At 36.3% G+C, this 21,503-nt stretch overlaps 2 protein-coding genes across 2 annotated transcripts in view; one reads left to right on the top strand and one right to left on the bottom strand.

Annotated features, from left to right (window-relative positions):
• RUNDC3B (RUN domain containing 3B) overlaps positions 1-1,862 on the top strand; it is a 49,162-nt gene extending 47,300 nt beyond the window's left edge. The window contains exons 9-11 of the mRNA XM_062494687.1: positions 95-241; positions 610-725; positions 1,717-1,862. Coding sequence (XP_062350671.1) covers positions 95-241; positions 610-725; positions 1,717-1,862 — 409 coding nt within the window. The remainder of the gene's footprint in view (positions 1-94; positions 242-609; positions 726-1,716) is intronic.
• Positions 1,863-5,579: 3,717 nt separating this feature from the next.
• SLC25A40 (solute carrier family 25 member 40) lies at positions 5,580-21,169 on the bottom strand. Its single transcript, XM_062494700.1, is given in 14 exon segments — positions 5,580-5,675; positions 5,677-5,693; positions 7,268-7,342; positions 8,962-9,043; positions 9,359-9,468; positions 12,698-12,871; positions 14,105-14,186; positions 14,188-14,236; positions 15,858-15,925; positions 17,685-17,714; positions 17,716-17,746; positions 17,748-17,790; positions 18,935-18,994; positions 21,076-21,169. Coding segments are annotated over 14 exon segments (1,011 nt in total).
• Positions 21,170-21,503: the final 334 nt, after the last annotated feature.

Here is a 21,503-nt window from a genome sequence, read left to right on the forward strand (position 1 = left end):
ACAGGATGATTCTATGATAATCTATGTTCTGGTTTTCCTTTATCCTAAGGAACTGTATTTAGTAGAGATTCTTTTTTAAATTTTTTATTCACAGAACTGTGCTAAAGAATAATGACTTGAGATCAAGACAAGAATTAACTACTCACCTCACCAATCAGTGGCCTTCCCCAGGAGCTCTGGATGTTAATGCTGTTGCCTTGGACACTCTACTCTATAGAAAGCACAATCAACAATGGGATGAGTAAGTTTCATATTTATTTTGATTCCCCCTTAAAGGAACAGGCAAATTGAAAATTATGTATTTCCTTCAGCATACTTTGGAAAATATCCTATTGGAATCACTTGTTACAATGTACAAAGATCACTGGTAACTAAAATCAGTTTCTCTTGATTTCCATAAAAATTTTCTTCCTTTGGAATAATTTTTTTTGAAGGGCAGAAAAATAAATCATTGCTTTAGTAAAGAACTGGCTTAGGAAATAAACAAAGATAGTGTTTAGGAGAAGATAGATTAACTGTATAGGTTTTTTAAGAAAACTTTTTAAGGAGAGTTAGTGATACCTAGTTAGATCTTTAAATGTGTTGCTATCAATATTACTTGCTTTGCAGGAAAAGTTTTCAAAGTCTGGACCAACTTTCAGCAGAAGTTAGTCTTTCTCAGTCCTCTCTGGATCCAGGTCACTCACAGGATGGGAAGCAAGATGGAATTAACTTGTTAAATGAAGGTACAGAGCCAGTCTAATGTCTTCCTTTAATTTTGTTCTTCATAGCTCTCAACTTCAGTCCCTGTGAGACATATTTCAGTGTGAAGAAAATACACATTGAAAAATGTATTTTCATTGTTACATGAAGTGTTTCAGTTTTCCTAAGGACTCTGCTTCAAATAAGTTTGGATTTATGAAGGTACCCCACTCCTCTGTATTTAAAGCTAAGCTTGAAATATGTTGTACATCTCTTCCTTCTACATCACAGAACCACCTTCGCTACAAGGAGGATCTGCTGACATCTTTCTGCTACAACAAACTCCTTATGTTTCCTTTTTTGGTTTTAAAATAATGATTAAATGCACTGGATTTGCAACTACCACTATTATTCTTGCATTTAACATTTATCTGGAGATGCAGCCTGACAGTGTTTCCTTTAAAACAGAGAGAGGAACATGTTATGAACTGTCTATAGAAGTGTAATATATGCACACACCCCCTTTCAAACCTGAATGCTTATCAAAACTTAGCTGCTCCATCTCGTGGGCAATTCTGAAAAAGCAGGAAAATGTTGGAAGTTTTGTGAAATAGTAGTATTTTGGGTATAGAATATAAATTGTTAGAAAATAATAATTTTTGTATCTCATAAATTCTAAGCTTTAAATAGCTTTGCCAATGCAAAACCTTAGTGTTACGTAACTGCTAGAATTTCTTAAATATCCAGAATAAAACATTTTGAAGGTTTTTTTTTTAATTGTAAGCAGTATTAAAATCTAATTTAATTCAAGACTGATTTCAGCCCAGCCTAAAGGCATGGGTAGGGATCTCTGTACCACCTGGGTAGGGAAGGTGTGGTGTTGTCTTCACAAGCACATGAAGCATGCCTGTGCTGAAGCATACATGGAATTCACAGTAGCATAGATTGAGCAGCTTTTTCTGTTCTCTCAATTCTTATGGTCAACCAATCTTGTGCTGCAAAAATTATTAGCTTAATTCTTATTTTTCTTAACAGGGAAGGAAGACACTCCATCTTTGCTTGGTCTTTGTGGCTCTCTTACGTCAGTAGCAAGCTACAAGTCTCTCACAAGTCTGAAATCAAGTGAATACCTTGCAAGTCCCACAACAGAGATGACAAGTCCAGGCTTAACACCATCTTGAGGTGCACACAAGAAGGAAGAGCTTTCTGTTGTATGCATTTGGCTTATGTACCATAAGATGACTTGAAGACTGCTAGTTCTGAGTTTAAAAAAAGCTGCTTTATTTTTTTCTTGTCATGGATACCTTTATAATTCACAAATTTGCTTTATCTTTCCCCCAGAAGACTTTTCAGATATTCTGTTTTATTCTGGAATTATTTAAATCTCTTGGTCAGGTACAGAATGTATAATCTGATGTCTGTGACTGGTTTTTAAAATGAAACAGTTGGAAATCAGACCTATACTTAAATGCCATCAGCTTTGTTTCTCCTTGCACTAGCTTGGACCATCTCTAGCCACGTACTCTGCAGTGCTTTAAATATTTATCAACTCCTGCAGAACAGAGAGAGAATCCTGAACACCAATCTCTGTAGGCAAATACCTAAAAATCCAGCTTTTCATCTGTGTATGTTGTGTAGGACCACAGAAAGCATATTTATATTTAACCTATCAACAGCTTTTCTCAAGTTGCCTCAGTGTTAGGTTTTGCATTCCTGTTACTATCATGGCACTTAGGAGATGTCCCAGTCACACTGAAACACAAACTCTTGAAATTGCATGTGAGTAACAAACGTAACTTGATCATATCAATCAAGCATACATAGCAAGTTCTAAATAGTGGGCAAAGTCACTAAATGCTTTTAAGTGGCCTGGGTTACAGATAATCTAACATTGCACAAAAGATTCTTGTTCAAAAGATGCGGGCTATGGATGATGGGGATGATGGGATGATGGATCTTGAGAAGTTTGGATTGTGTTTATTGGCAAGATCCCAAGAAGAGTGAAAAAGGGGAAACAATGTAATGATTGTATTTGTGTGTTAAAAGGCTTTTCTCATCCCTGTAGTAGTGCAGTGGGTATTTTTCTTGCTTAGGTAATACAGCAGAACAACTGTAAGTCAGTTTTCTCAAATTACTTGCCATTGATTTTAAATTATTGATAGGAGGAAAAAAAAGGGAGACAATTTTTTAAATGTAATTAACTTTACAGGTTACCCTACAGTTTCAAAGTTTGCAAAATAATTTTTGAATTGCAAACTATATTCTTAATTCTTTGTAAGATACAATGGATCCTTTATCTATGAATTTTGCTAATCAAGGTAATGCTTATCAGTATGATTAGTAACTTTTTAAACAAAAGTGAAATGCATGTAAGTATGTTGTATTTATAAGTGCTAGGGAAAATGCTTTTTTGTGCCAAAGAAGTTTCATACATTGTTTACATGAGTAGCTGCAATACAAGACAGATTTTTAATTATTGCTTACTCCTAGGTGTTTACAGTATGTCACTACACTCTGTACAGGTTTAGCTGATTTGCCTCTTGTGATGATACCTTGGCACTACTACTTTAAACTGGTCATCATAGGGAGGGCTTGAAAGAAAGACGATTCATTCTTACTTTAACTGAACTATTTAGTCTTTTTGAGTACGAGGCTATGCATTTCTGGAACTCAAGGCACTGTTGGATTTAGCTAGAGGATAAGAATCCATATTCTCATCTCTCTAGTCTATGCTGCCGGAGGTCACTACATCCATGGCAGGGTACGCAGCCATTGATGCTATTTTAATGCAGAATTTTAAAGCAGTTTAACAAAACCACCACTTTCAAGCCCTCATGTACCAACACAGGTAGTTCCTCTGTAATAAACTCTGACCATTAAATCGTTTCATACACCTTCAGAATGTCCATTCCTTCATGGAACTTTTTTTTGTTATCACATTAAGACCTGTTTCTTGAGTAACATTATTAAACATAAATTTGTAAACTAGAGATGCATTTTTATTACAAATAAAATGAGGGAATCCAGATTCCACAAGTTAACATTCTGTGTCAATGTACAGTGATTAAATCGGTCTTGTTTGCTGTTAAAACACTTCTCACACCACATCAGTGTTTTGGAGAGGGCAGTAATCATGATCTTTAGTCATGTCCACTGATGGCTCTTTTCTCAGAGCTATGTGTCGTTTAGCTGAAGTCTTTTATGTAGTCCAACATGTGTTTCTGGGTGTCATTTTGTGCATGGGCAATCAGTTATGTGCATCTTTCTCAGTTCTAAACATCCATTTTTTAAAAAATAATTTTGAACCACCAAAAGTGTATGTTTTGTTGCCTTGATGTTCCATAAATGTTGCATGTAAATTAAAAATTTTGTATCATCACTAGTTACAATTTGTTGTCTCTGTTTTAATCACACATGATAAAGTAAGACAATTCAGTAAATTATAGCATTACTGAGTTTATAGCAAATACTTTTCTTGCACAAGGGGAAGACTGGTTTTCTTGTTCTATATCATTTAGTGTCATCCACTATCTGCTGCTACTATTTTCTCTTAGGCCTTATTTTGTAAGTTTACATTCAAAAGTCACAGTGGTAGAACAGTGTTAAGCATCTCTTCAGGCAGCACCATGGTACCTAAAGTGGTACCTGATGTCTTTACAAGCATTTTTTCAATGTGTAAGGAATTCTCACCATGGACTGAACTCAATTTCTTGAGTAAAGCACACCCAAATGTCAGTGTCTTAAGGATCAGACTAGTGAGTTGCTTTTGTCTCAGTACCCCCTCATTAAAATACACAAAAAAGTAGAATTTAACAACGGCATTGAAAATGCATGAAAGGAGGGAGGTAGTGAGGGTAGTTAAAATAATTTAAACCATACAGAGGCAGCTCTAATTTAGTAATTTGAGTGCCTACAGGCAAGTTACAGGCAAGTGCAATGGTGCAGCTGTTTCCACCAGGAGTGCAGCACAGTGGGGCAGAGGGTGGCTGTGCCTGTTGCAGCAACCTCACTATGCTCTTCCCTTCAGAGGAGCACAGGGCTGAGCCAAGCTGGCATGGAATCACCTGTCCTTATGCCAGCAACCTTGGCCTTCCAAAATGGGTGACCTCACACAAAGTGGCCCTGCCTTGGAACGTTGTGGCACTGACAACTTGCACCTCTCAGAAACATGCACAGCAGTGCTACAGGCCTTTGGCTGCAATGCCTGGGTGTGCTTTAACTTCTTTCAATATCACCTTCAACAAAAAGCCCCTGCTGCCCCCGTAGTGTATGCACCATGCTCTCTCAGTGTCTAATGAGCATAAGTATTCTTCCAGTTTGACAGAATTTTTTATTTAGAATAAACCTGAGAAGCTTTTATAATAGACACTTATATAAAACAGAGCTGCAAATAACAAATATGTACAGAATGAAACACATAAGCAGCAAGAATAAGTATTTATTGAATTCACTATGTATCAACCTCTTTACTGAGAAATAAATATATCTTACAGTTGGAAACCTAAAACATTTTTAAACATAATTTTAAAACCCAACTCAAATGTTTAATTGTGACTGAAAATCTAACACAGTGGAAGTCATTATTCTTCATTGCTATGTCCAGCCTCGATTTTTCTTCTCTTCTTCCTTTTTGCTTTTGTTCTTCCTTCCTTTCTTTTTTTTTCTCCAGCTTCAAGAGAAGTCATAAATTTTCAATGATAGTTTAAGGGTGAGGTGTATTTTCATAGTCTTAATAAAAGGAGTGAATTAATAATTTGTGAAAATTGAAAATGAAACTTTTAGTTACCAAATGTAATGGTATAAATTCACTGGGAATTATAAAAAAAAATCTTCACAGATTTAAATTTGGCACAACTTCTATCATATACTTTGACTTCATACAATTGGATGAAGAGGAATTAAGGATGTTGATTCCTTTAATTTAAATGAGAAAAGAAAGACTTTCCATATTCATAAGTGCGGATCATTATGGCACAAGCAGGAGCAACTTTAAAACAGCCGTGGAGCAATACCTGCCCAGAAGAGAAAGGGAAGTATTCACTATTACTTGTTTTCAAACTCAAGTGCTGCAGTACAGTGTGTTGATCACAATATATCAATACCATAGTGTATCAGTTTAGAGATGGGATTCTAGCTACTCACATGCCTCAAAATACTGAATTTACTGCCTGTAGGTATTACCAGTGTAATTACCTTATGCTCTCACCTCTGCCATGTTGTATGGCCTGCCTGCCTCACATCCATTGTGTCTCTGCCCCTTCTGACTCCATGCACCTGGAGCACCTGGACCTGCAGGGCTCCTGTGCTCCAGCACACAAGAGGTGGCCTTGACTAAAATGAAGCATCCTGGTCACACGTACTAGTGATGGAATTTAAGTGTTAAATGTCTCCCATTACAGTCACCTGTGATCTTGCCAGTGGAGGTTGTAAAGTGACTCAGTTTAGAGGAAGGGAAATAAGGCTGAACCCCCTTGTGTGCACACAGCCAGCTCTCTACTTCCCCTTGAAAGGCTCTCTCTCTGCAGAGGGCCAGCACAGATGACACACAACCCATGGAGAACTTGTGTTGCTTTGGAAGAGCAGCAAGGAGCCAGGCAGACCAACCCCACTCATCTCAGCTACGTGTGGCCAACTGAACCCACCTGGTTCTGGCTGACCAAGAGTATCTAAACTCTGCTACCCCTGTGTCAAGCCTTAAGTGTGTTTTAATCTATTAACTGAATTCAATATCAATAATATAGATTCTTTGTGGTATCTTGCATTCTGTTAGCATCAGTGCCCTGAAATCTGTAAATCCTGTTACCCAGCTATGTCATCACTGTACAAAAGTAAAGCAGTTTAATCTCTTTCAGCAAACACTAGTCTTGGAAGGCTTAACCAGCTGTGCAGTCATTCACACAAAGGCCCCAGTGAACTGGTGCAGTGTAGTTAAGTCTGCTAAGTATCCTGGATTTGGAATGTCTCTTGCAGATGGTCATTTTAGTGTGAACTACAATAGGATTTCATTTCAGTATCATTTTAATCTCAGAACTTTGTCATTTTCACCTCAGGCTGACAGAGTCATGCAGGAGAGGGCCAATGTTTTCCCTCGTCTTCCTCTGATTACCAACATACATATAGAAGCTTTTCTTGTTGCCCTTGACATCCCTGGCCAGATTTATTTCCCAACCTGATCCCTGTCTGATTGGACCATTTCTCTGTGACAGGTTACCTGTCCTTGCTTCCACTCTCTGCTGGCTTCCTTCCTGTGTCTGAGTTTGTCCAGGACCTCCCTCCATACAGACTTCCTGGAGTTTTCACCTGATTTCTCTTTGCTGGGATACACTGTTTCTGAGCCTGGAGGGGTGATTCTTGAATATCAACCAGCTTTCTTGGGTCTCTCTTCCCTCCAGGGCTTTATCCCATGGTACTCTACCAAGAAGATCCCAGGAGAGGCCAAAGTCTGGATGTCTGTTGCTTTATCTATGCAAACTATTGCATAATTGACAGTGTTCATGGAAATGGAAATATATAATTTATGCATGTTAACATCTGTAATTAAGAACTCTCTAGTATGAATTTTTTTTAGAGATAGGAAAAAATTTACCTGCAAATAATCCAGTAATCCCATTTCTAGCTACAATTTTCCTCATAACTGCCCAGGTTGATTTCCTCTGTGGAACTCAATACAGTACAAGACAACAGTGAATTAGGCAATCCATACAATGCCACAGAATAATTTTTTTAGAAACCAGAGACAATCACAGATGTAATTGTTATCTTAAACTCTTTTTTTTTTGTTAATTTTATCCATCTTATTTATACAGTATGTTAAATTAACACAGTATTTCACAGTATGAAATACACAATTTGAAACAGCAAGACATGGAGAAAACCTGTAGTAACACCTACAGTAAGATATATGAACAACTACAATAGTCTTTGCTGGGTTGCTTATACAGTTGAAAAAAGCCAGAGTTTCACAGAACACATTCATCAGGAATATCCAACAGCCCTTGGAAGCCAAAAAATATTTTTGCAGTCAGAGAGACAAAATGTAGATGCATAGTCAGTGTCCAACTCTAACAGTAACTGGATTTGGAAAGAATTAAACTGGTACAAATTAAATACTACCATAATGGAATTTTAAAAATATAAATTAATCTGGTTAATATTAACCTAATAAATACATGGTAGACACACGTTTCAAAGTGGTGTTAGGAAGGAATTCTTACATTCATCAGCATAAGAAAAGAATTAAAAATTATAACTGTTTATATTTAAACATTTTTTGATACTTGTTCTGCAATAAAATAATAATACATTTATTCAATAATTACTCTAGGGGAAAAAAAATTACCTGAGTGAATGAAACCTCATGCCAAAAAATGAGCACTTTTTTTCTAAACAGACACTATTTGGATACACAACCTTTTTAATGGTCTGTAATCTTAAAGCCATGATATAATATTTATTTAGGCTAATGAAAGGCCTTCACAGGCCCACATCCCAAGCAATGGGAAAAAAAAGCTATTATATACTGCTTCAATTTATATAAAACAGAGCAGTGCCTTACTGATGAGAGCAAAATAGAAACTCTGTCTTTCATCCTTTAAAGGTGTTTGGACATTCATTAATATGCCCTCAAAAATATTTTTTTTGAAATCACATTAAAAGAAGGTAAAAAATACACAACCTGAGCACAATAATTTCTCTTTCTAGTCTAATGCTTATCACAGGAACATTGTTATGTAGGAGCAAGTGGTAGTGAATGTTATTTGGAAGACTTGTTTCGATAGACCATTGTTCACCTGAATATTTGCTATGAAGTTAATTTTTTGCCTATTTAAGCGTAACTTATTTCAATCACAGAATAGTTTGGGTTCAGAAGAACCTTTACTGGTCATCTAGTCCAGCCTCCCTGCAATAAGCAGGGACATCTCAAATTTGCAATTGGTCAGCCTAAATGTAATAGCTTTGGATTTCTTGTTTCAATTTTATACCATCTTATTATGACAAATTGTACTGAACTCACACCTTTTCCTTCTTCCATGCCATTAATGAAATACAGTATTCTCCTAGGAGATAAAAATATAGATACTACATAGATACTACTAGTACTATAGATACTAGTACTAGATACTACCATTTGGGGAAGAAAGAATGCCTGAGTGATAAAAATGTTTACATATACTTTAGAAGTGGCAAGTACTTAAAATTCCTACCAAAAGTCACTCCAAATCACTAAGTTTTATTTTTTGAAACACTATAGGTTTTTTTTTATTTTTACTAGCAACTTACTTTTTAAGGTCTCACTCTCCCAAAGTTGAGTCTGCCTATATGTTTTCACTACATCAAATGGCTGAGTTACAACAGCGGCAATCTATCAGGAAATCAGTTTTAATGTTAGTGCACAAAAATTAAAATGTAACCCTAAATTTTTAAATTAAAGTGCACACGCAATTTAAAACGAGGTTTGACATTCTAAGCACATTCTATCTTTAAGTCTTGTATGTCAGAACACTGTAGTTTAGTCAGATTTCTTTTAGTCGGGTTGAATGCCACTCCACATGTGTTTAAAGTACAAGTACCCCAAAATGTACATTTCTGAGAGAATCATCTAAAATCATACCTCTTTTAAATAGTTTGTTGGTGCTAATAATAAAAAATAGTACTAGAAATGAAATTACGTACTTACAGAGCCAGATGCTGCTCCTGAAGTAAAAGAAACAAAAAATGCAGGTTCATTTGCACCAACTTCCTTGTACATCATCTTCTTGAAACGTTCATAACTATACCAATACACTGCTATGATTACAAAAAAATAAACTTGCATTACAACAGATTTGTATGTCAAGCACAAAAATTCTTACATCAAGTCCAGATGTAAGAATTCTACTGTGGCAAAAGAAGCAAACAGAAAAAAGATCTGAAAGCATAATATGTCCTCTGTGATAATCCATGGACAGATTGCTGTGTTCCCCTTGTTCTCCATATCCCAAATTTCTTCATATGATACATATTGGCCTAATCATTTTGTCATTCCCTTAGGTAACCCCTGCCTTCATACAATCTAACCCAAGCACTGTAAAACTCACATTCAATTTAACATTAAATCAAAATATAGGCTTCTAATTACATGCTATGTTTTCAGGCATATTTCGTGTTTCATAGATCTCACTAATTCTATAAAAACAAATTTCATACAAAATGAAATGTTGCTCAGGACTTTTTTTGAGGCACAGTATAAAATTTAATTCTGAGAGAACCAAAAAATATGATTTTGCTCCCTGGAATTACTACTAGAAGAATGCCTCTATGGGGACTGTCAAAGGAAAGTCCAGCAAACAACTTTTAGGAATAACATCTGTTTCTGTGACCATCTGCTGAACTAAACTGCACTTTTTCTGCTTTCTAACCAAAACTTCAAACTATATACTACTGGACTGGATTAGAGAGTAATTCCTCATGGCAGTGAGGAATACTGCAAATGACAGCTCTGTATCCTGAAAGGTAATTATGCCTCATTCAGCACAGAGTTATGGATGTTGTGCCAGCAAAAAAAATTCACATCATTTCCTTGCCATAAAGACTATCTGCACATGTGCCTGGCCTCCAACATTTTGCGAAAGTAAAAGTAGGCAGTATCTCAAAAGGCATTCTGGGGATCTGAGGAGAATCTATTATTGAAATGTACAAAACCCTATCTAAATCAAAAATTTTCTTAAGCACCTAAAGGACTCATCTCCCTAAATACCATTTACATTGATATTGTCTGTGACACTGCTTCAAGAAGAACTCAAATATTATTACTGCTAAACCAGTTTTTGTGTTTATAAACATTCATAACTTAAGTTTTGACCAGTCTAGCTAGCATCCCAAGGAACATGCTTGAAATACATAATGAACACTTGGGCTAGGAACAGTGTGAAATTCTAATTATCCTGTGCTTCTTCAGTGACGCTGTGCTGTTTGACTGCTTCCAACAGGACCTGTTTTCTCAACTCATGTTACACTGATTTTAACTCTTGAGATAGCTGACTTGAACTCCCTGCAGCAAAGGTGGAAACTGAGAACACACCAGAGATTCAGCTGCTGTTGGGGCATCATTCAAACTGAAGAGCTCAGACTGAAGGTACGAGGGAGTACATCATATCAGACAGAGAGGAGTTACAGGGAAAAAAATTATCAGGAAACACAGTTGGAAAAGGTGTTAAGCAGTATTAAACACCCTTAGCTTTACATAAGCAGAATTTGGTGGCATCTGTTTGGGTTTTTTTAAATACACTTTCCTTTACTCATGCTTCTACCTGCCTGCTCACTATTGATTGAGTGGTTCTCAACAGGCAGCTACTGCCTTACCGGTTAACTTGTGCCTCTCCCATCATGCCCACAAAGTCCTGGGCACAGACAATTGTCCCACTGGCTGTCCAGGGAATGCCAGTGCAGTGTGGAAACTGACTAAAAATCAACAAGCCTGCTTTGGATCAGTGGAGGAACAGCAGGCATGGACACAAGAATCTGAAAAAGGCTGAGAAGAACGCACATCACCTTAGTGCCCTCTTCCTTGTGCACTCCCTCACAGTGCTCTGATCTTCCCACTCTGTTAAAAGCAGCAGGGGGAAGGAGGCTCACTAGCTCCAGCCACACTGCTACAGACAAAAATCAATAAAAGGACAAGAGTTTCTACTTGAAGTCAGACAGCAGAAATCAGATGAAAAATTTTAGAGTTCCCTTACAAACCTTAGAGAAGGGCCTAAAAGAAAAAATGCATTTGGCAGAGAAGAAAAATAATTAAAAATAAATATTGAATAGGAAACACTTTAGACAAAGTGAAGCCTTAGTGAAACCATGTTTTCATAGGTTCAGAAGCCTTCCCTATCAGAGAAGACTAAATTAAATCCCATCATGGAGCTGGATCTTTAGGTGGGACATACATTCCAATCACAATTTTCAAACACCTTCCAGTAGCTAAGTGAAAGAGAACACAGCATTTAAAATTCTGAAAAGAAGACAGCTGAAATAACTTGGTTCAGTTAACTCACTTAACCACTAACTGCAATTTTTAAGTAAATAGCCTCATCACACCCCATTTCTGTCTCTGTTTGGTTCACAGCCAATTTAAAATTTACTCTGGGTACACATATCCTGTAACAGCCCAAACCAGTGACCGGCCCACTAGATTGTTTGAAAACACAAATTAAATTAGACATCAGATCATCTTTAGAATGAAGAAGGAGAATAGAGATAGCAGGTCAAATACTTCAAGGGTTCTCTGACTCCAAAACCAGGTTTGAATAAGAATCTTTCCAAAAATAGGTTTGAAGAATTTTTCTGGGACAACATAAAGTGTTCAAAGATGTTACTGCTGGCACTACACCAATGACAGAAACTGCTTCAACAACAATTGATGGCTGATGATCCAAAAGTGCTCTGACAAAAACTGGCCTTAAAGGGACTGGGGCTTCCTGATCCTTAAGCAGTCTCCCCTGTAACATCTGTCCCACTTATCTTAAGGAATAGTCCCAGGACTAGTTATGCTTTAAATCAGACTTTTCTTCTAGGCTTTCAGCTTTGGAGTCTTGCTAAAGAGGTTTTTGGAGCAGTTATACAAACTAATTCATCTTGATTTAAAAAAAAAAAAATCTTGAAGATGCTACTGTGTCACTCCCTGTACCTGTTTCCCAAATTATGTAACAGAACACTTAGATACAGCATGCTTATCGGAAAAGAGCCACTATTTCTATCACAGAGAAAATTTCCAACTGAAACTCTTCAAAAGCAGTCATTGTATAAGCTAAAGATGAGAGAAAGACTCTAAGTACAGAGAAAAGGAATGTAACAATTAATCCTACCTGGTATCCACAAACAAAATGGGGGGGAGGGGAAATCACATCTTTGGAGAATTTAGAAATAAAAACACTCAACAGAGAAAAAGTACATCTTAGTCATTCCTAAAGCAAACTATCAAAATTACCCCAAAGCACAGAAAAACAACATAAAAACAAATAAAACCTGCATAGAAAATAAACCTTACCTGAGAAAGGTACGTCTCTCAGAACAGTAGAAGTCCAGCCCTCCCACAGGGAGACCCAGCCATCTACAGCCAATTTGGTGCTGATACACAGGTACAGCTCCCTGCAGGACCACCTGCAATACTGCATTTGAGTTCTGATCAGCTCCAGGGGACTCACCACCATAGCAGAACCTACTGCAAAGGAAACGTGGCTCTTGTAGAAAAATCAATATTTAATAGTACAATTCCCTGAACATTCAATTTATGTCTCACCTTACTTTATATATTTGATTCTTTTCTACTCTCCTATTTTCCTTCAATTCCCAAAATAAGTTTCCTTCCCAGACAAGAAAACCATGCCTACTCACGCTACCTACATTTCCAATTTAGGGGTTCTTTTCTCAATGCTAGCATATTGTAATCAATGTAACATACTGAGAATCCTCATTTTCAGATTTAACATGTAAATAGGCAGAAAATTTCAAGTACTTACACTCAATTATTTTCATTAGTTGCCATTTTAAACTGTAACTTGAAGAAAGCGATCTTGATGTTTAAGGCTTTTTTTGTGTTAAGGACAGAATTGTGGTAACAGATTTAGGCTTTTATTGATTTTTAAGCATCTTTGCCACTCATATTTTTAACTATCAGGGGCAGGCAATCTGTATCTGATACAGTAACTCCTGCATCTTGCACAAGGTCAGTGAGTCATCATTCAGTAACAAGCTACCATCACACATCTAACAGACATTAAAATTGTTACTAGATCCAAGAATTTTTCTTCTGTTTCTGGAATAAGGTTTTACACATGAATTTAAAATCTGGAACGACCTAATAAGAACAATGTGCTGCACCACCACAAAATAGCAATTCTTTTTCCACTAGTCTGCCAGCGCCCCCATGGTTGTCACAGGTGGAACATGGAACTGCATTATCATGCCCTTCTAAGAAAGCCCTAAAATATATTAACTGAGACAATTCCACAAAAATAGATGAGGAAAATGATAAAAAAAAGTTAAGAAAATATACTAATTCCATCCACATCACACAGCAGTAAAACCAGTATGAGTCCAATTTTCATCTTTGTTGTAATTACCCACGTACCTTCCATTATAGCAAATAATGGTGTTTATTATTAGATTGATGGCAGAACAGACTTAAATTAAACTGTCCTTGGTAGAAATCTAGAATTATTAAATTTTGAACAAATTACAAGCATAGTGAAAGTGTTTCAGCAAAACCAAATCTTGTTATTCCAGGTTAGAGGGTTTTGATGCCCAAGAAATACTGGGTAATGACAGTATTCCATCCTAGCCCTCATTTAAACCCACAGCATATCTAATTAACTAAAAGTCAACAAAACAAACCCAAGAAAACAGCATACAGGTATTATGTTCCAGTTTTCTCTTTAAACAGAGGACAACTTACAACTACTTAACGAACCTGCAATAACTGGAATGTGCTCATCATGCTTTCTTAGTCTATTTTTCAAAGCTTCAGACAACTGGTAAAATAACATAACAGGTAAAATAGATTACTGTGGTAGGAATTGCCATTATTCTAAAATATAAGAAAGGAAATTTAAAATAATACAAGGAAGGCAGGAGAATAAAGTCAACTGTCTTGTATGGATATTTTACTTATATTAAAAAATAAGTTAAATATCCAGCTGTGTGGAATGGATTAATTAAAAAAAAAAAAAAGATTAATCCCATAGCTTTGATTCACTGCTTCTAGTTCAGAGTTTCAAACCCACGCATTTCCCAGGTTTTCATTATCACTTAGGGAAAACTGTAAGTAAAATAATGGTAGGTTATCGCAGTCAAAAATCTATTCCATACCAGCTCCAGAACTGTTTTGATAAAGAATGGGAAGTGAAAGATCTGAAAATGAAGAACCCAAACAAAATATTACAGAAGTACTACTACTCTTAACTTTTATGTATGTAACAACTGGATAATGTACTCTTGATCAACAGCCATCCATACTCACTACTTGAAAGACAGTGCAATATTCATAAATATAAGCATTTTCCATACCAGCATAGTACAGACTACGGTAACAACAGGTAGATTCAATAATCATTCAGTGCAGGGGTAAAGCACCACATCTTACTATGAAATGGCAAACACAATTCTGTGTTATGTCTCTGCCAATACAGCATGCACAACCATTACCAAAAAACGAGGACCAATCATGCTTGGAAAACCAACATGGCTTAGTCTAGATCTTCTCTTCTGGCTGACTTTCTCTGCTGGAGACCAGAACACGTGCTTTGTAAAGAACTATTGACTGGGACAGTTCAGTCTGCTCCTAAGGCTTATATTTTGAAATTGCTACATACTGGGGGATAAACAAGGCTGAGCTCCACCATGTTTTGCTTTTTTTTTTCTGCCTATACACTGAGCACTGTCTGCAAATCAAAAGTGTACCAGTGCTTCCTACTGGGCACTTTCCACTTTGCACCTTACAAGTTTAATACACATCTTAGATTTGAAAACTTTCTTGGTTTATGAAGGAGAACATAATTCTAGAGGTTTTAATTTCTATCTGTACCAGGTTAATATGAATAAAAAGATAAATCAGTTTGGAGCTGTTAAGCCTAAAGAGAAGACCAGGAGGAGATCTGACTGCAATGTTTAAATATGTAAATGGCTCTTGTAGAGAGAAAATTAATTATCTGTTTATCCAGATAGAATAAAACCCCAATGTTCTTTGAAATAAAGAAGATGATTACAAAAATTAAGTGAGGGTAATGAGGTGCAACACCAGAGTGTCTGGAAATAGCTGTGCTGCTAACAGCAAATCATTAAGTAACAAGATACAACAACAAGAATGTGTAGAAGACTGGCCCTCTCCAGTAACCAGGTCCTATCCTGTGATTCCATGATGATCAAAGGAACAGTTAGAATAAGAAAAAAAGGGGGGAAAAAAAGAAGCAGAATGAGAAGTCTGTAAGTCTATTAATCCTGCTTAACTACTGAGAATGTATCAGGAAATTCCAAAATATGGCAAAAATTATACTGTCTATAGACATTTATGATTTAACTGATTAGCCTGTAACTTCAGAAATGACCAAGTTTTTAAAATAACTTAGAAATAATCATAATAATTTGTCAAAAATTAAGTAATTTTTAACAATAACTTGCAGCATTTTACCAAAAATCCCCATTCAACTTACAGTGCTGGTGAAAGCCCACTCCACAGCGACTTAATTCCCTCTATTTGAATAATTTTCACAAATGCATCCTAAAAATATAACCAGGCAAAGAGTAATAATAAGCTACAAGCTTTTGTAGTTAGTAATATATTTTAGCTGGCAGAACACAAAACAAATGTCTTTAAAAGTATGTTTCTAAAATGGTTTGTATGATCCCAGTTTTGTAACTGCTCACACAAGCTATCACAAACAGTTCCACTGAGCTGAACAGAATAATTTATGTGACTGAAATTAAGAATTTTCTTGCATGTTTAGAAAGCCAAATACTAAGTGTCTATCAGTGACTGACAGGCCTGTGAATAACTATTTTCAGAACTAATATAGCATTGTAGCAACTTGTGGAAACTTCCCCAAAATATCCACTAAAATGTTTTTTTCAATACGTAGCTGAGTTTCTAGGCATGAAATAGCAACTAATTGTCAAAGATTATTCAACGCTTGCTTCCTCTGACAACGTGACCCCATACATGCAATGTATATACATTATATCATATACAAGCCCACAATTATTATTACAGCTGTCCTGTATATTCCCAGGAGACTGACAGCAGAGGAACACTAAACCTTGAAGATCATTCAACTGAAATCACAAGCAAAACCACAAACTTTGTAATGTCAGGATACCTCATTTTCTTAAAGCCTCTGGGGAAAGAAGTTGAGATTCAATGGATAAGAACAAGCCTAAGACCAGACATTATCACAGGGCCTCAAAAGACAGAGTCTGGCAGACCACGGAAAGGACTTAGAGGAAGAAAAAAACAAATAGGTTTAGAGGAAACAGCTTTGATGGACTAATCCTGAGAGGTAAAAAGCTGAATGGGAAGAACAAAGAAATGGTTTATTACAACAAACCTGACTAGCTCTGAAAGGAAGCCAAGAATCCCTAGAGGTCCTAACATGGTTTAACAAAAAAAAAAAAAAAATCCACTTTTATACTAGCTCGTTAATATGTTTATAACCCAGCTTCAACAAGTTACACAACAGGAGAGTATAGATAAAAGACAGGACTCTCTTTTTACAAAAAATAAGATAAAGTTATGTGGTAGTCATTCTCCTTTAAGAAACACCTTGTTATGGCAAAAACAGGCATGAATTAATGTCAAATAGAAAACTAAATAACTTTCTAAAATTACACAGTAAAGCTAATTGAAAAAAATTACACTTGTAAAGTAATTAATTAAAAAGAACCCTATACAACTGCTGAAGATGCCTTTTGCATTACCATCCCATTCTCAAGATTTTAATTCTGAAAAATCCTTGATCATAAGTTTAATTTCATGGCAGAGTAAAAAAAAATTGACTAATGAACTAGCATGACTGTATCTGCTATCAAGTCTGTTTCAAGTGTCTGAGAAAATCCTACAAGTCTCAATGGGTAGAGAACCTGACATGTGAACTTAACTTTGAACACTATCTGCACCATTAGTTCAGCTCAGGAGCATATTGGGAGATATGTGGGCACAAGGGCTGTAAGCAGGTTAGAGAAAATTATTACCTGCAATCAGCAACTACTGCCAATATAGCTGAAATGGGGAAAATAAAATCATAAAGCCAGTACCCTGTGGGGAGAGCTGTGCAGCTGCCTCATTGTTCATCTTAAGGATGGAATATGTATTTTATTGCTGACAGCAGAAGGTATCATCAGTCAGCAGTGTAACCACATGAAGACCCTCTCAAATGATAACAGATTCCAGCAGAACCCGAAAAAAAAGGAATACTTTAAGAGTATGCTACTTAAGAATGCAGTTTTATATGCAAATATAAATATACATGTAAAATGGTTCTTACCAATGTCCCTTTGAAACGCACAGGTTTTTTTATGCCAGGCTTTGCTGTCCCCATTTTCACAAACATACACGATCCATAAGGCCACTGGAGTATACAAAACACTTTCCTAACAAAATAGTGTATAAGAATATAGTTAATGCTTGTAAGATTGTTTCTACGCAGCAGCAATTTCCAACTGGATATGATGGCAACACAGATTTATCTCTGGTTAGACACAGAGGGGCAAAATAATTTTGGTAAGTCAGGTCAAAGGCAGGAAAGTACAAATGTACCACTCAGACTGCCTAACTTAATAGAACTGCCTTCATAAGGCTCCAAGAGACACGTTTAGGTTATACTACCATCTGCTGAAAGGCAAAACTAACCAACACCTGAACATCACTATTGTATGTAACTCTGAACATCTTTCAGACTTTTAAATCTTTTATTAAGTAGCCACAGCATCCATTTCAAGTGGAGGTATTATATCTTATTATGATATCTTATCTCGGTCTGTATTTATACTAGATCATCCCCTCCATTTGTTTTTCATTTCTTCTGCATCATGTACTTTCCACCTGTTTGATAAAATATTATTGCCATTACAAAAACATACTTTAAGCTTCACATATGCAGGTTTCTGAAGGCTTCAGAACTTACTCAAAATCAGGACAGAAGGCACAAGTATTTTTCCTAATTTAATTTGCAAGTGTGACTGCAAATACTCACCTCCACATTCAACATGCAAAACCAGTCAACTTCTTTCCTTTTAAATCTCATTTACTAAGTACAAGTAAATGGTAGGAACCATTAGCACATCTTTGAGAGCAAAATATCTTCATCTATTTACAACCCAAGTGGCAAGTGACTTGTTAAGACTTCTCCATTTCAAAAATCTCTGGATTCTGGAGAGGATGAACTTTGATATAACATCCTGACTACATAAGCCTTCTGATGAAATATTTCTTAATTTAGTATCAGCTTCTTATTGTTTGACTCAACTCAGTATTAGTTGTACCTCCTGTCACAATGAAAATATTAAGACAGAAGAAGAAAAAAGCCTGTTTTAAATGGTATGGATGTGTGGGAATTTTTTCTACTGTGTCTTTTTAGTATACACTGGTGTATTGCTTTTCCCCCCCCCACAGTTATACCCGAGAAACAAACTCAAACATTCTGCACCTGAGCACAGCATTATGACAACTATCAGCTAAATACAACAGCAAAAAGCAAACTGTGCCCCTCGTTACACTACATATTTGTTTGCTTACCTTTATGGAATGGATTGCTTTGCGCTTGCAGTCGAGTTTTGATAACATCTAAAGGGGTTACTAAAATGAAACAGAAGTCATTTAGAAACACCCTGGATACCCTGAAAATGTAGCAGTTTACAGATGCCTTGTCATTAACTTCTACAACCTTTTTTTTTTCTTTCCAGAGGAGGGGGGGGGGGGGGGGAACCTAACAGTTCTTACAATGTTATCAGGCAGAGAGAAAAGGGATGTTAGCAGACAGAGACAATGTTATCAAGGACAATAGAGAACTACACACCCTGTATGGTTTGCAAGACATCAAATCTATCTTTTCTAATTTACTAACAGTTGCATAGACATAAAATATTAGAGATACACAAAGCTCATTCAAAAACCACTGTGTCATGTTCTCTGAAATTGCTGGAATTTCTTGTGTTTTGCTGCTAACCTTTTTTAAGTAGCATACCACAAGGCATACAAGATCAAATTTTGGCCTGCAGCATATAAAGGAGCACAGCATTCTGCATGTGTTTGTTATTTTTCAATAAACTAACTGTAATAAAATGGTCAATAAATGACCACAAACTTTAAAAAAAAAAAAGTAAAATTCATTATGTACTTTTCTCTTTTTGCTGCATGTAGCCAATATGTAAAATGTTGGGGTTCTTGCAAAATAAATGAAGATTCAGTGAACATTTCACTGCTTCCACTGCAGCCTTTACAACTATCACAGGCTGAGATGTGCTGAACAGTGCAGTGGCTGAGCAGCCAGAGAACCTTCCTCTGATTATATTGACTGAGGGCTTGATTCAGTTGCCTGCATATAAGCAGCTGGTCCCGAGTCTCAAAGCTATCCAAAATACCTACAGACTTGACAGAAATGACACAAGACCTACAACTTTACTTACCAAGTGTCAGCTAAAGTCAAACACTAGTCCATGTCTCACTGAAGACACTCCTATGCTCAGGCAATGCAGTCATACCTCAGCTCTGGCTGACTAACAGGTGGTTGAATATTTGGCTCATACTTCAGTGTCTAAATGTAGGGATCTAAATGTGACTCCTGCAGTTCAACTAAATTGCTTAAAATTCACCATGTAGTAGCATTTCAGCCACTCACACTATTCTAGCTTGTCTCAGACTGGCACTTCAGACAGGAGCCAGTCTCCTGTACCTCTCTTGAGCACCAACACCTTACCCTGTACTAGAACTGTGGGTATGCACATACAATTGAAATTCATCTTGGGAATTCCACAGGTTTGATGTACAGGACACACAGTGAAACAGAACAAAAAGACTGTGAATTTGACAGGTTCCTGGTAAGATCCTGTATTTTGTAATTATCTGGAGATTTTGTGGGGGGAAATTATGCTTAGAAAATTGCACATTTCCCTGCAGCTTAATCCACATTAAAAGCAAATCCAAATTAAAAGCACAACTAAAGGCTATGTTAAAACAAAAAGTATCAGAAGCACAAAGTATGAGCTAATGAGGTTGTAGGATTCCAAGAGACAGGAAGTGGTGAATGTAACTAATCGATGCCTCCTTAGGTATGCATTGGGAAGGAGATACTGAGTAACGTGACTGAATGTGAAGCAGAAGACGAGTTCCACCTACTATCCAGAAGTTTAATAGAGTAACGAAAATGCATCCTTAAAAAGCAATGTTTAGGGAAAATAGGAAAAAAAGAAAACCAAATCCAACAATAAAAGTATTTGACAGAATAAGACATCAGAGAAGAATTGTTATTACTGTGCCTCACTGGGAGCAGCTTTGCAGGATTTGTGTGTTGTATTGTAAAGCAGACTTCTATCTAAAATATTTTCAAAGGTACAGGAAATATGGAAATTAATTTTTATTAATAATTTTGTTTCTTCTCAACAGAAAGCAAAGAATAACTATACCAAATGGGAAAAAAAAACCACCAGAAATTCAAAGTTAGTAAATATTATTCTGATTTTCAGAAATAGCTAGACATTATCAGGGGCACAAAAGATTTCAATTAACCATACTAAAAAAGGGAGAAAAACTATCCAAAACTATCTTTTTTGTTGAACATATTAGTGGAAACATACATAAGCAGACATTATGCTGAGTCAAACTGAAGAGTAATCACTTTGTAAGATTCTCTCTGTGGCCAGCTTCACAGTTTGCCTTACCAAATAATGATGTAATTATAGCTCCACAACAAGAGGCTATTGCTTGTTGAACAATGGTTAGTTTTTGCACGTTGATATCACTCATTTCAGCCATTGCTTTATCTCCAAAGAAGAAAAACCTGTTAAGGAACAGAAAAACATGTTGTAAGACTATGCTCAAAATTTGCAGAAAAAAGTCAAGGGATAAACATTTTCAGTTTTCATTACTATGTTATGTAGAACCAGCAGTACTACTTTTCTACTTATATACAGGCATCTCAGTAATTTTTGAGATTATTTGAGCCATGTTTTGCAAGCAAGCTTTCTAAAGATAATGAATCTTCAAAACCCTTCTTACATAAATTACAAATTTCTACGTTCTTGCAAACCACATTGAATGACTAACACATATTACCTTCAACCCCAACGAAGTGTTTACGAACATGCAA

The sequence above is a fragment of the Cinclus cinclus genome, chromosome 1, assembly GCF_963662255.1.
Source record: "Cinclus cinclus chromosome 1, bCinCin1.1, whole genome shotgun sequence".
Classification (NCBI taxonomy): Eukaryota; Metazoa; Chordata; class Aves; order Passeriformes; family Cinclidae; genus Cinclus; species Cinclus cinclus.